At 37.3% G+C, this 12,737-nt stretch overlaps 1 protein-coding gene across 1 annotated transcript; it reads left to right on the top strand.

The window, feature by feature from the left end:
- The first annotated feature begins 343 nt into the window (after nucleotides 1-343).
- Nucleotides 344-12,371, top strand: LOC109995792 (T-lymphocyte activation antigen CD86). Its single transcript, XM_020649636.3, has 8 exons — nucleotides 344-378; nucleotides 2,003-2,031; nucleotides 3,132-3,196; nucleotides 5,394-5,690; nucleotides 6,405-6,674; nucleotides 7,709-7,837; nucleotides 7,932-7,968; nucleotides 8,100-12,371. The coding sequence occupies exons 1-8, from the start codon at nucleotides 376-378 to the stop codon at nucleotides 8,137-8,139; spliced, it is 870 nt and encodes a 289-aa protein (XP_020505292.2). The 5' UTR covers nucleotides 344-375; the 3' UTR covers nucleotides 8,140-12,371.
- The last annotated feature ends 366 nt before the right edge of the window (nucleotides 12,372-12,737 follow it).

Below are 12,737 nucleotides of genomic sequence, written 5' to 3'. Positions count from 1 at the left end.
TCATATACCCTCTTTATTTTTATTATCTACATTATCTTTAGTTACCTCCGAACCTATTTTAAAGTTAGTTCACACTTGAGTTAAGCAGTTGTATAAATTGTGAAGCAGCACGTCAAAACAACAATATAGTGTTATTTTATGTTATCATTGTTTTATCTGGAGTGGGAGGTGACAATGATAAAGTCCATGAAATCCATGTCACATGGCCAGCTGAACAAGCAGGTTTTCATGAAACCAAGTAGTTGATAATAGGTTAGTGTATAAATACGGAAGGGTTGAAGTAAAAGACCATATGTGTAAAGCTCCACCCACCCATTATGTTTATAGAGTCAGAGTCACTTCCTCTAACTCATCAGTACAGGCAGCAGACGCAGGATGGTAAGAGCTCTCTCTTCTCTCTTGTTTCTTTTTGAACACGTTTCATTTAAATGCTGTGGAAAAGGCTCTTTTGTCTGTGTTTATGTAAGAAAAGAAGGCTGCTTCTCATGCATCAAACTATTTTCAATGTCAAAAAGAAATACCTGAAATGCCATAAGCAGTAGCCCGTGAATGCTCGTGTGTTAAAAGTTTCTCTACATTGAAACCTTTACAGAAAAAAAGCTTGGTTTCTATTGCCATGACATTGCTTTAGATCAAAGTACAAGTTAAAGCAAGTTGTAGCTTCAAATAAGGACTTGTTTGCCTTGAAAAGATTGTCTGCTATATGTGCAAAGCATGAATGAAAGCACACAAAGGTGAGTCATTTTCTTTCAATACGTGACTATAGTTTATTCAAATGGACTGAGGTCAATAAAAGGACAAAATAGTCATTAGTCATATGAAAGAGTTCTTTGAGATATCTGTGCCACTTCGGTGATTTAAAGCAACAAACATTTAAAGTCCTAAAAGAAGAAGTCAGTTCGTTAGTCTTGAATAAAAAAAGAGTGATAGTAATATGTTGTATCGATAGCAGGTAAATAAATAACTGTTTTCTGTAATACCTCACCTCCGTTTATTGAGTTTCACCCTGCTCAATTCTTTACAGTTCGTTATATTGTTTAAACATTAAACAAGTGGAAACTTGCTTGGTGTGGTTTTTATTCAATGAGTGCATGCTGTTTGCGGTTTTACTTGTTGTTGTATTTCGTGTGATTGTAACTCAAACTGAAAGTAACAGTTAGCGCTTACATTTGAAACACCTCAAGAAATGAAGATCGATTTCTACATCAGTGGCTTGTAATAAACAAAGATACCAAAACATTAGACAAAGCTAGATCTATAAGATACCACTGTTGTGACTATATTATCTTTTAAAAAAGGAATTTTGAATCCCATAGTTTATATTGTCAATCTATCAAATCATTATTTCCTGATACCAAAAACAGATATTTTCGGTACTTATAAAGCCTCTGGGAATTCCCTTAGATGTAGTTTCTGGTGAGAGTGTAGTGGTGTTTTCCCTGGAATGACTCTGGTGTATGAAGGCTTTCTACTTCTGCAAGGTAACTTGATATACTGCTCATGTGTTCACTGAGCAAAGTTACATCTTACTTAGCTTACTGGTTCTTTCCCAATTCTGGCTAGTTGTAGAAATCACTGATGGATATATAAGTCAGCTTTGTGTTTCAAGATACAGTGTAAATAGAGAATGTCAGATTCAGACAAACAAGACCATTTTCAAAGATAATTTTCAAATTATGCTCTGTTGTGGTTTGCAGGGCTTGGGAGGATGTTTTCCACCCAAAGGCAGTAACTACAGCACCTCTGCCGTGCATTTAGGGTTCAAAATGATCAAACAGAAAAAAAAACATTTTTAACCTATCCTCCATGAAATGACCCACTGAGTGCTTCACTCTGACTTGCCTCTAATGCCATCAGGCACAGATTTAACAAACATCAAATTAAAAGATAATAGATCCTATAAGCTATTTTTTTGTTTTGTTTTGTTTGGAGAGCTCACACTGTTTGCAAGGGGAAAAAAGGTTGACTTATCATGAGGTGACTTCTTTGTTTTTTTCTTCAGGCAACTCGTTGGATCCCTGAGAACTTTTTGTGAGTACATCTGTCAGTTTCTTATCATGTCATTATGATTTCAGATGATGTCAGCAGTTGACACTGCTGTGCTATTTCAAGCAAACTAAGAACGTAAAAAGAATGTAAATCAGTAAATAACTTGATCTTTACGAAAACACTCATTTGGGTGTGGTGACTAAGATTCTTCCTGTAAAACCGTTGGTGATGAAGTCATGAAAATGAGTTACTGTCACTTTGAACACTTTCAAATTAGCAAGCCCTCTTTATTCTCACTGTAAGTCCATCATAAATGTGAAAATAAACACTGACTTAACTATTTATATGAAGCACCTTATGGCTCAGAAGGAATGTGAAACACCAAGTTATCCATACAGCTGAATGATGAGGGTATGGTGTGGATGTGTGGACATTCACATTGATCACATCCCTCAGTTCGTTTACTGTTTATTGAAAAGGAGTTTGTTATGTTCCTCGAGATGGCTAGGGGATGAGGGGAGTAATAATTAAACATAACCCAGGGAAAATGTGGAACTAAGTATAAGCAAACTTAAAAGGATTTATTTATAACAACAAAAAATGACCAAAACAAGCTTCTTTAACATAAAACAAAACAAAGGAGAAGCCAATCTAATCTTACATTAAAGTCAAAACTAACAAAACAACTATGCAAAAACAGGTAGGCCTCATTCAAAAACACACAGAAGGAGAACACAGACGTTTGCTCGATGTTAAGAGAGACACAGCCGAATGGCCCACTGACAAATGGCTGCCTCCTCTCCTGCGCTTTATACCTCAGCCCCTGAATACTAAGTTGCCACAGGTTTGGATGAGTACACTGAGGCTGAGAAGCAACACCTGGGGGCACACAGGAGAGAGAGAGAGAGATAGAGGATAAGAGAACACAAAAAGACATACACAACACTACGGTTCTGGGGAACAGGCAGGGCTACTTTGGTTTGATTTGTTGAATCACAGGGATCCACTGAATCACTTGGCATAGGGCCAGGGGATTTCTGTAGTATGACATTTGAAGGAATGCTTCTATGATGACTTGTTGCTGTAATTCCCCAGTGTTGCCTGGATAACCATCTAAATAATTTTTCTTCTACTCTTTCAAGGAACCAAAGGCTTTCCCTCTGGGTCCTGTGTGTTTTGACAGTGATGAGGAACGTTTCTGGAAATGGTTAGTATTTCCTTGTTATCAGTGCACCAACAGCACACCTTGATCTTGTTTTCATACAGAAGCCAGTGGTTAATCTTGAGAGACTACAGGCATCAGACAGTAGCTGTTAGGTGGGGGTTGTTTCTGTATTAAATGGACAATGATGAAATCGTGAAACAGACTGTGGATCATCTTAGGATTTATTCAGCCATGGTCAGACAACACAGAAACACAACACACATGGCTGACAAAGTGCGGACCATCGCTGACCCATGCTGACCAAGATCTCACAATCGCTGGCAGTCATTGGCCATCATTGGCAAAGTCTTCATCTTCACAGTGTTGCTTTTATTCTGCTAGAAGGTACAGCCCACAAATTCCTGGCTGCTTCGGTACATCTCTAAAAGGCTAGAAAGAAGACCTCACCTTGACTCGTAAATACAAGACATATACATCTCTTCAGTCTCAGAGTCACAACAGACACTTGGCTCCAGTCCAAATATAACTCTGCTGCTATGAGGTCTCTTACACACGTGTATTACAGCTTCACAAACCTAAAAGAGGTATTCTTAGATGGTTGACACAATTCAAAGATATAGCCACAAAATTATCAAGATCAATGAATTCATGAAAATACGTAATAACAGTAGGGATATCAGCGCTGTGCTTGGTTGCACAAGAATAAAGTGAATAAAGGGAACTAGTAATGTATTATTTGTAACTGTATTGAGAAGAGTGAGGGTACAGATACATATGCATAAAGTTTATCCTGGGGTATTTAAACATGGCGCGTTTTGTGTTTGTGATTTCTTTGGTGGAAAAAGTGTCAATTCTTGAACCAACAAAGCGTTAGGTAGGTACCCTTGGCATCCCAACAGAAGTGTAGCAAAAAATAGGATCGTTCGGATCACTTATTTTGGTAGCATTTACAAGATAGTGGAAACCAATAAATGTATATCATACCGAACCAAACTGAACCATACTGCTCTGTGGAAAGGAGGCCTTTTTTGGAGTAAGGCCTATTAACACCAGCCTGGTGTCTATACCATATGAAGCTACAACTAGCAATCAGTAAAGCTTAGCTTGGCACGATAGCTGAAACCCAAAATCAGGCTAGCTGTTTCCTGTGTTTTCAAGTGGTTGCGTTTCGCTAAGCTAACCAGCTTTTTGCTTTATAAGCTGTACAATCATAAGATGGTATCAATCTTCAAATCCAACTCTCAGTACGATAGCCATGATATTACCTTTACCATCACCGTCCCATGACCCTGCTGTTTTCATCAGAAAAGTAAAGATAAAACAACTGTAATCCATCAGACTTTATGCAGTCACAGGAAGTGGCTAGCTTGGGAAGAAAGCTACATTTTGGCAAGCTAAAGTCAACAGCTTGCTAGATATGTCACCTTGTAGCCTACTTAGGAGTTGGTGAGCACAACAGAGCTGAAGATCTCATGAGGGTGACCCAAAAAAACACCAACTGTGAAAATAAAAAGTATAACATTTTAACGTCACTTTTAATTAACTGACCTTTAAAAGTGAAACCAGAACACACGTAAATGTATCTTTTGATATCTTAACCTTTAGATTATGCAAAACATGAAAAGGTCACTATAAGTCATGTGTTCTTCAAAATAAAGAAAGAAAAAATGGAAAGAAGAGGAACTGAGAATAGTCTACTTCATCATTGGGGGAAGTTTTTTTTAAAGCCTTAAAACAAAACCCCTTACCTCAATGCTCACAAATAGTAAGAGCTGTTTTTTGAATGATGTCTTCTTCGGTTGCTTTCAACTTACATCACAAAGACGGCAAACCATTTTGTTTATGATTTAACTGTCACGCATATAACATGTCCAATCTAATTCAAAGAGTTGAACTAAGTTGCCTTCTTAGTTCTTTCTTTATTAAAAAATACCACTTTAAAAAGATTGTGAAGTCCTTCATTCATCACTTCCATTTGGGCAACTCAACATTCATAGTGAATTATTTAGATATTTAACTTTCTGCCTACTTTTATTTAGGATATTTTCAGAGCTGCTCTTATGGATTATTAATAAAAGGTTATATTATATTATAAGAAATACAATTCCCCAGCAATTATACTTGGTTATAATATTTATTTTGTAGATCTTCTATTACATTGCATCATTTTTTATAAAAGGTTTCCTGCTCCGATCTGTCCCTGAATTACTTCTCACCTATCTTTTTTTTTTTTTTTCAGAAAATGCTGCACAGATTCAGCTCAGAGGGGAACTTGGTGGAAATGTGTCCTTTTCCTGTCCTGCTACGCAAGAGTCGCTTTATCTATTGTACTTGCAGAAAGGCTCTTCATTTGTCAATGGCCACTATGCATCAAAATCAGTAGGGAGAACATGGGAGAACACATGGATGGATCAAGACAAGAAGACTGTGCATATGCACAGTTTGAATGTCTCACATGAAGGGGACTATACTTGTGTGATTGCATACAATGAACATTCCGATACTAAGGAAACCGTCGTACACCTCAGCATCAAAGGTATAAGTGTTAAATAAATAAAAAAATGAAGATTGTCTGCAATTGAAGGTTTTTAAATCAACCATGAAGCTTAAATTATATACAATATGAACAATTTAGCTTATTCAATTTGATGTCAATTTTGACTTTTTTAGAATGGGGTGACCCAACAGGGGCACGTTGGGCATTAAATTTATTTTCACACAATTGAATTAATAGCTTTACTTCTTTCTGTCTCTGCTTATCATATCTACTTCAACAGCCAATATTTATTGTAATATGTCTGTGTATGACTTTCTAACTTCAAAAAGTAACACAACAAAGTGCAGCACATAGATATTTTAAGCTTGAAGCTTGAAGTATTAAAAAGTAGATGTATATTATCCAAAGTCTTTCTTTAAACTACTAACCAAATTAAAGGTGACACAGAGAAATGCAAAGAAAGCTACTAGCAGCCTGTTGCAAAACAGCTTAAATAGCCTAAAATAAGTCCCACCTCTGACAAGGCAGTTAGCCAAACATAGTTTCGGGGTGACACAACGGGTTGCCAATCAGATTTCATGTTGGGCCTGTAACACTCTTAATTTAAAACTTTGTGTTTTCTTGTTTTTTGTTTTTTTACCAGGGAAACTTTGTAAAAACCCATGCATGATGCCTGAACTCGATATGGCATTTTTTTTGAACCCTTGAGATTTCCCTAAAAGTGCTCTTTTTTTCTCTGTCTCCCTCTTCTAGCAAACTACAGCAAGCCTGAAGTAAAAGTGCTGCACAGGGATGACATCCATTGGCTTGTTAACTGTTCCTCACATGGCGGTTACCCACGTTCCCCGATGATTTGGAACCAAGAGAGTCAGATGATGGAAGATGTAAACAGCAGTGTAACAAGAGATGATGTCACCATGACATTCAACAGCTCCAGTACGGTGTACTTCAACTGCTCCATGGGAGAGATTAGGTCCATCAGCTGCTCTGTTGGGGGCATCGACTCTCAATTGTTCTCAGTCTGTGAGTAACAAACGTAAAGAGACGCCACCTCATGGTTTCAACATTAAAATCTAAGTAAAGTTGTATGTTTTTTCACTCCTGGCTAAGTTTTGGGAAGTGTGAAAGGTGTGAAACCCCTAAGCATAGATCTCCTTTTATTGCTTCTGTGAAGGGACTGTGTGAGGGAATTTTTTCATCCTTGTAAATGTTTCACTGTTTGACTTATGTAGCAGAGTTTAAACTGTGTGATTATGTGGTCAGGGACTTCAAAGCTTTGACAAAAAAAATGTTAGGAAGAATTAAAGTGCACCTCTAACTTGAGCTTGAGTGCTATTTCAAGTATTAGCAGCATGCTAAAAGTGAACTATCTGTTGCGCTGATGTTTGAAAACAATATTCACCATCTAAGTTTCTGCATGTTTTCAAGCTAACAATTGCTAATTAGTACTAAAATACCATAGACTGTATAATACATGGAGGTAGGCTTTTAGCCTCCTTGAAAACAGCTACAATGCCTCTATCGGTTAGGCAGATCAGCCATTCCCCTTATTATGCATAACTCGTATCCTTATTTTTTATTTTTTTAAATGGATGAGTTGCTGTATAAAAATTAATTATCCCTGTTACAATTTAAAGACATGATCTATTCAGACCAAAACTATTGGCTGTAAACATGTTGATGGGACTTCTGGGGCTTTTAGAGCCAGCCTCAAGTAGACAATTTGGGAACTGCAGACTTTTGCACTTACACATTGGCTTCATTTTTTGGGCATAGGAGATTGCCACTTGTTAAATACATAAAGCATAACTATTGGGACAAACCTTTTTAACCATAAAAGTTATTTTTAACTAAATACTAATTTCACATCAAAGCCACTAGAATGAGATTTTTTTTTTTTTAAACCTGCATGGTAATACATTTAGGAAATAAGGAAGAAAAATGCATATGTAATACTAAAATTATATACAAAATAGGATATTATAATGGAATAATTGTTGTATTATATCTATTAACACAGTATGTTTTTTGGTGTGGTAAACATTTGCTCTTTAAAGGTAAACCCAAGGATCGGCCTCCCCCTACAACCCACACACCTGTTATAGCAGGAACCATCTGTGTTGCATTAATATTTTTCATTGGCATTGGGCTGTGTCTGAGAATTAAATGCAGAAGAGGGCAAGGAGGTGAGGCTATGTCCACACATTCACCTTCACGTCTAACTTTGAGAATACGAAGAAGTTGGTGTGAATGACAGGTGTATCTTTCTTGGTTTTTCAGGAGGAACAAAACCTGCAGGACCTTCGACTCAGGAAGAGTAAGTAAAAGAAATGCTTTAAACCACCACTGTTGCCATGGTGTTCTCGTTAGCTTGTAAAGCACATCATATCCATGTCTAACATTTTCATTACCCCTCCCTCTTCTGTGTCTTTATTTCCTCTTCTACAGGCAGGGAACTCCCCTCACAGCAGTGGCAGTGGCCTCTTAAATGCTAAAACGGAGAAGATAATCTGATATTGAACAGGTTATGTTCTAGGATCAAGAACTAAACTGTACTGTACATCACTCGAAGTGCACATCACATGTTTGACTGAACACTTCAGAGCCAGAACTGACCAGTGACCAGGGACGATACGCTGTAAATATTTCCATGACATGTGAGTGTTTCAGGAAGTATCTATTTATCATTCACTGGTGACGTACATTCAGTATTTTCTGTAGAAAAACCTTACTTCCCAAAAGTAAAGGTCTTCACGGTTTGTGGAGAGATTGTTGTTTCAAACTGGAAATCCCAACTCGGAGGGAAACCCTCCTTAGCAAGTTGAGCAGTGAAAACAAAAGCACAATGATTTGATGAAATATAGATTCATCGATTAACTGACCTCTGTGCCAGAAGAAGAATAGGGATGAAGAATATGGATCTGTTACACTTTCTCTAAGTGTCATTACGGGCATTGCACTTTATCGTTCCCGTGTTCATTCTGTTTGCTATTTTGTAAAAAAATGTTTTGTTTTTATTTATAATAGAATAGAATAGAACAGTCAATGTTATATTAAACTTATCATGGTACTGCAGATCCTTAGTTTTTGTCCAGGCTTTATGTACCAGAGTCAGAAGCTGTGAAAAGTATGTTAGCATACAGTTTCAATATTTCCACTGGGGGGTGCACTATGGACACTGGCAAGTTCTGCACAAGTTTTGTTTTGTTTTTTAGCAAAAAAAAAGAAACTCTTTTTATTTATTGAATTGCCTTTTCTCTTATGCTGAGTATCATGGTGATCCTCACAGCTGTGCCATGTTCTCATGAGAAAAAAGGGAACTGTATTTTCAGACACTTTATTTCATTCATTGGCCATAGTACATAACTAAATTGTTAAAAAGAAAATATTATCTAGGGCAGGTTTTATATTTTTTTTATTCCTCCTGCACCTTTTTTGTTCTTTGTAAAAGCAAAAAAAAAAAAAAAAAACAATGTCTCTACATTGTACGGTTTAAAAGGAATGAAATAAAACAAATGAAATATAAATGAATACTTCTGGTTTTCAACTTCAAACTGTAATTTATTTATAATACTTTTGTATCAGCCATGAAAACAAGTGTAACCGCCTAATTTTTTCAGTTGCAGTACCGTTGCATTGCCAATAGATGTAGTACTAACACCACAGAATACATCCAACTCGCCCACTCTCATGGCTGACTGGCTGTGTTTAGTGATGTGTCTACACTATCGGAATACTATTGTTTTTGAGCCTTGTCAAACATTGTATGCAAAATCAACAATAGTTTGCCGTCTATGGAAATGACACAATGTTTCTGCATTCAGCATGTGATGAATAATCAACAGTTTCACAACAACCCTTATAAAGCTACTGTAAGGAGTATTTGGTTGTGAGGGAAAACTGACTGAAATTAATATTGGTGCCTCTTTATGATTTAAGAAAATGAGACAATGACATACAAGATAGAATATTTCTATGAAGTTATTTTTAATGTCTATAACTGCTGCTGCTACACAAAAGAGGTGATGTGTTTGACTGTTCTGTTATTGTGGGATTAGATTCCTTGTCAGAAACATACCTTGCACATGAACAGAACAAGATCAGCAAAGAGATAGGAGGTCGTGCTATTTCCAGAGATGTCTCAAGAATCTGTATTTGTATAGCTAAAAAGAGAACAAGTTCATCACAGCACCTTCAAACTGGGATATTAATGTCTCTCGGACCCAGGGGCCTGTCCAGATGGCCACCCCAGGTGACACCCTAAAATCCAAATCTGATTGACAATTTGCCTAACCAGAGGCGGGATTTAAATTACAATTATTCTGACTGTTTTCAACAGACTGTTAGTACTTTTCTTTACGGGTTAATGAAGTATTATTTTGGTTCATACGGTCAGTTGTAAATAAATACAAGCAAAATGGACTTACTTGCCAATAAATGTATTTTTGCAAGTTACACAGCTTACACAGTGTTTGAATGTGATTTTCTTGGTACATAAAATTGTGGCTTTGCACATACATGTTTGTTTTGAGTCTTGAAAGATACATTTATATGTTGCCAAATTGTGTTACTCATAAGTACATATATTTTGTGGGGATAGATATGGGTAAAATAATGAAAATCATCTGTGTGTGCCCACAAACTTCATGCCACCCCTGCATAAGTCGGTGACCTAGGTGGGCAACCCCAGTCAAAAAAGTCTTGACACGCCCCTTACCTTAATGTGTGATCACCTGTCAAATGAAGGATGAGAAGTCTTGTTTAATGAAGGAAAAAAGCAGAGGAAGATAGTTTGACAGCTTCATGCATTTCCTTTTCTTTTCTTTTTAATTACTTTAAAAAAGATATATAATGGTGGCCTAGTCCCCTATTCCAAATAAACACAAAGACATCACAGAGTAACTATGAGCATCTTGAATGGCAAATGTAACATACAACACTGTAGCTTTACATTTGGAAAATTAGCTATCTCTATTGAAGAATTTCAACTCTGAAACATTACTGAATCGAATTAATTCAAGATATTACTGTAATAAAAAAGCAGATTGTGCCAGAAAACAAACCAGAGCTGTACACTTTTTTTGCTTGTTGTATTTTAAAATGCTAATTATTATTGGTGTATTGTATTTATGTAGTGTTTACTTGGATCCTGTATGTAATTGTGTTTCCATACCTTCATATAGTGTTATATAACTAGGGCCAATTTCAAATAATTAAATTGCAGAGAAAGATGGAAAGGAATGTATTCATCCCAATTAATTACAATTTTCATTTTAACATCTTACTGAACATACTTTTTTTGTCCACTTATTCTTGTCCTTCTTCTCTTACGATCCACTTCATTCTCTCCTCCCTACACATTTTATTCTCTCTAAACACATCTCAGCTCTGCGTCTTTGCTTGCTTTCTCTCTGTCTCATGAGTCACTGTGACAGGCTGTCAGTCCACCTCTCAGCCCTGTGTTTACATTGGGCAGCAGAGCCGCACCGGGCTGGTTGCACATCAGGAATGTAACCCCCGAGGTCCCTGCCCTCCTCTCCCTCCTCTACCTCTTTTCCCCTCTCCCCACCTTCTTTCCCTCCTTTATTATGTATTATTCACTCCTTTCCCTTTCCCTCCCCCTTCACCTCACTTTCCTTCATGTTCCTTCCTCCATCACTTCACTGCCTGTGCCACCTTTCTCTCTTCTCCTCTTACCCACTCTTTCCCCCCTTCTTCTCCCCTCCCCTTTTTCTTCCTCCTCTTTAAAATTCAGAAAGCATTGTCCAACATGGCATCCCCCCCCAATTCCCCTGTCATCATCCCCTCATCCCCTCACCTCCCACTTCTCCCCATCGCTCTCCTTCCTCCCTCCCTCATTCCTCTGCTGTCTAACCCAAACAAACCAGGGAGGACTTTCCTCTGTGGTGGCTGCTGAAGAAACACACCACATGTCAGACTTGGTTTAAACATAAACATTAGTCAATTTGAGGGACTGGAAAAGGATACGAGGCGCTTAACTACACAATGAGATACAGAAACCTTGGAAATCTTAATCTTAAAATTGACCACTGATCTACAAAAATAAGAGTAAAAAAAAAGTATGTTGGTGTATTTGAATAAAATTAACACGCTCAACAAAGCCTAATATAAATGGACTCCACAATTAAACAATTTAAAGCCCCTGTGAGACATTTTTAGCTGATTATAAAACAGAATTATATTAATTCTGATGTCTTAATATAACCTACAAGAGCAAAAGAGACCATCAGGCATAACACTGATTATTTCTCTGTTGTTATTGTTAATGCCTGAGACTGCTGCCGTGGGGTAGGTGTCACATGAAGTGATTAACAGCATGCTGAAGAAAGAGCCTTTTCTTCACATTTCCATGGCAAATATTCTGAATGAGTGGTGCATTTAACTGTTTAAAGAAACCAGGATGTTGTGTTGGGCTGCTATGATTACACACTATCTCTATCTGGCTTACTCTCCGCTTCCCAAATAAGGGTATGGTTGGCTGTGGAAAGTTCAGGATTTACCGTACTGAACTGTACCAAACTGTACTGAACCAAACCGGACTGCTTGGTGGAAATGGGGATAAAGAAAAGTGCCTTGCAGAAACTATAATAACTATTTCAGTGTTTTGTTCAATGAACTGGGTACAACTTGTGTTCTTGTCACAGTGAATCTGAATGTTTTATTTCTATATAACCCCGAAATAAAATCTATTTGACATTAGATTTGAAATGTGCCTTTGATTTCATTTTTACTATTTAGAGTGAGCATTGATCGTGGAAACTATCTTGGATTCATTGTGAGATTAAAAGGTAGCATCTTAGAGCATTTGAGATACGGAGCTCTAAGCTTTATTTCACATTTTTCTTACCAAATCAAATTAAGCGTCTCAGTATTAAAGTTCTTCGACACATGGGCAAAGAAAAGCTGATCTCATTATTACTCATTATTATGAACCAATCCTGGCAGACTGTTCAGTGTTTCCAGTGACGCAGCAGAGTGTGTAATCTCCTCTTTAATGGGAAACCTTTTCAGTCAGAACACAGTCCTGTGGCACTTCTCAGCACGAAGCGTGTGACCTCTGCCACA

Source organism: Labrus bergylta, chromosome 11 (genome assembly GCF_963930695.1).
Source record: "Labrus bergylta chromosome 11, fLabBer1.1, whole genome shotgun sequence".
In the NCBI taxonomy this organism is placed as follows: Eukaryota; Metazoa; Chordata; class Actinopteri; order Labriformes; family Labridae; genus Labrus; species Labrus bergylta.
This window is presented reverse-complemented; position numbering and strand designations above follow the sequence as displayed.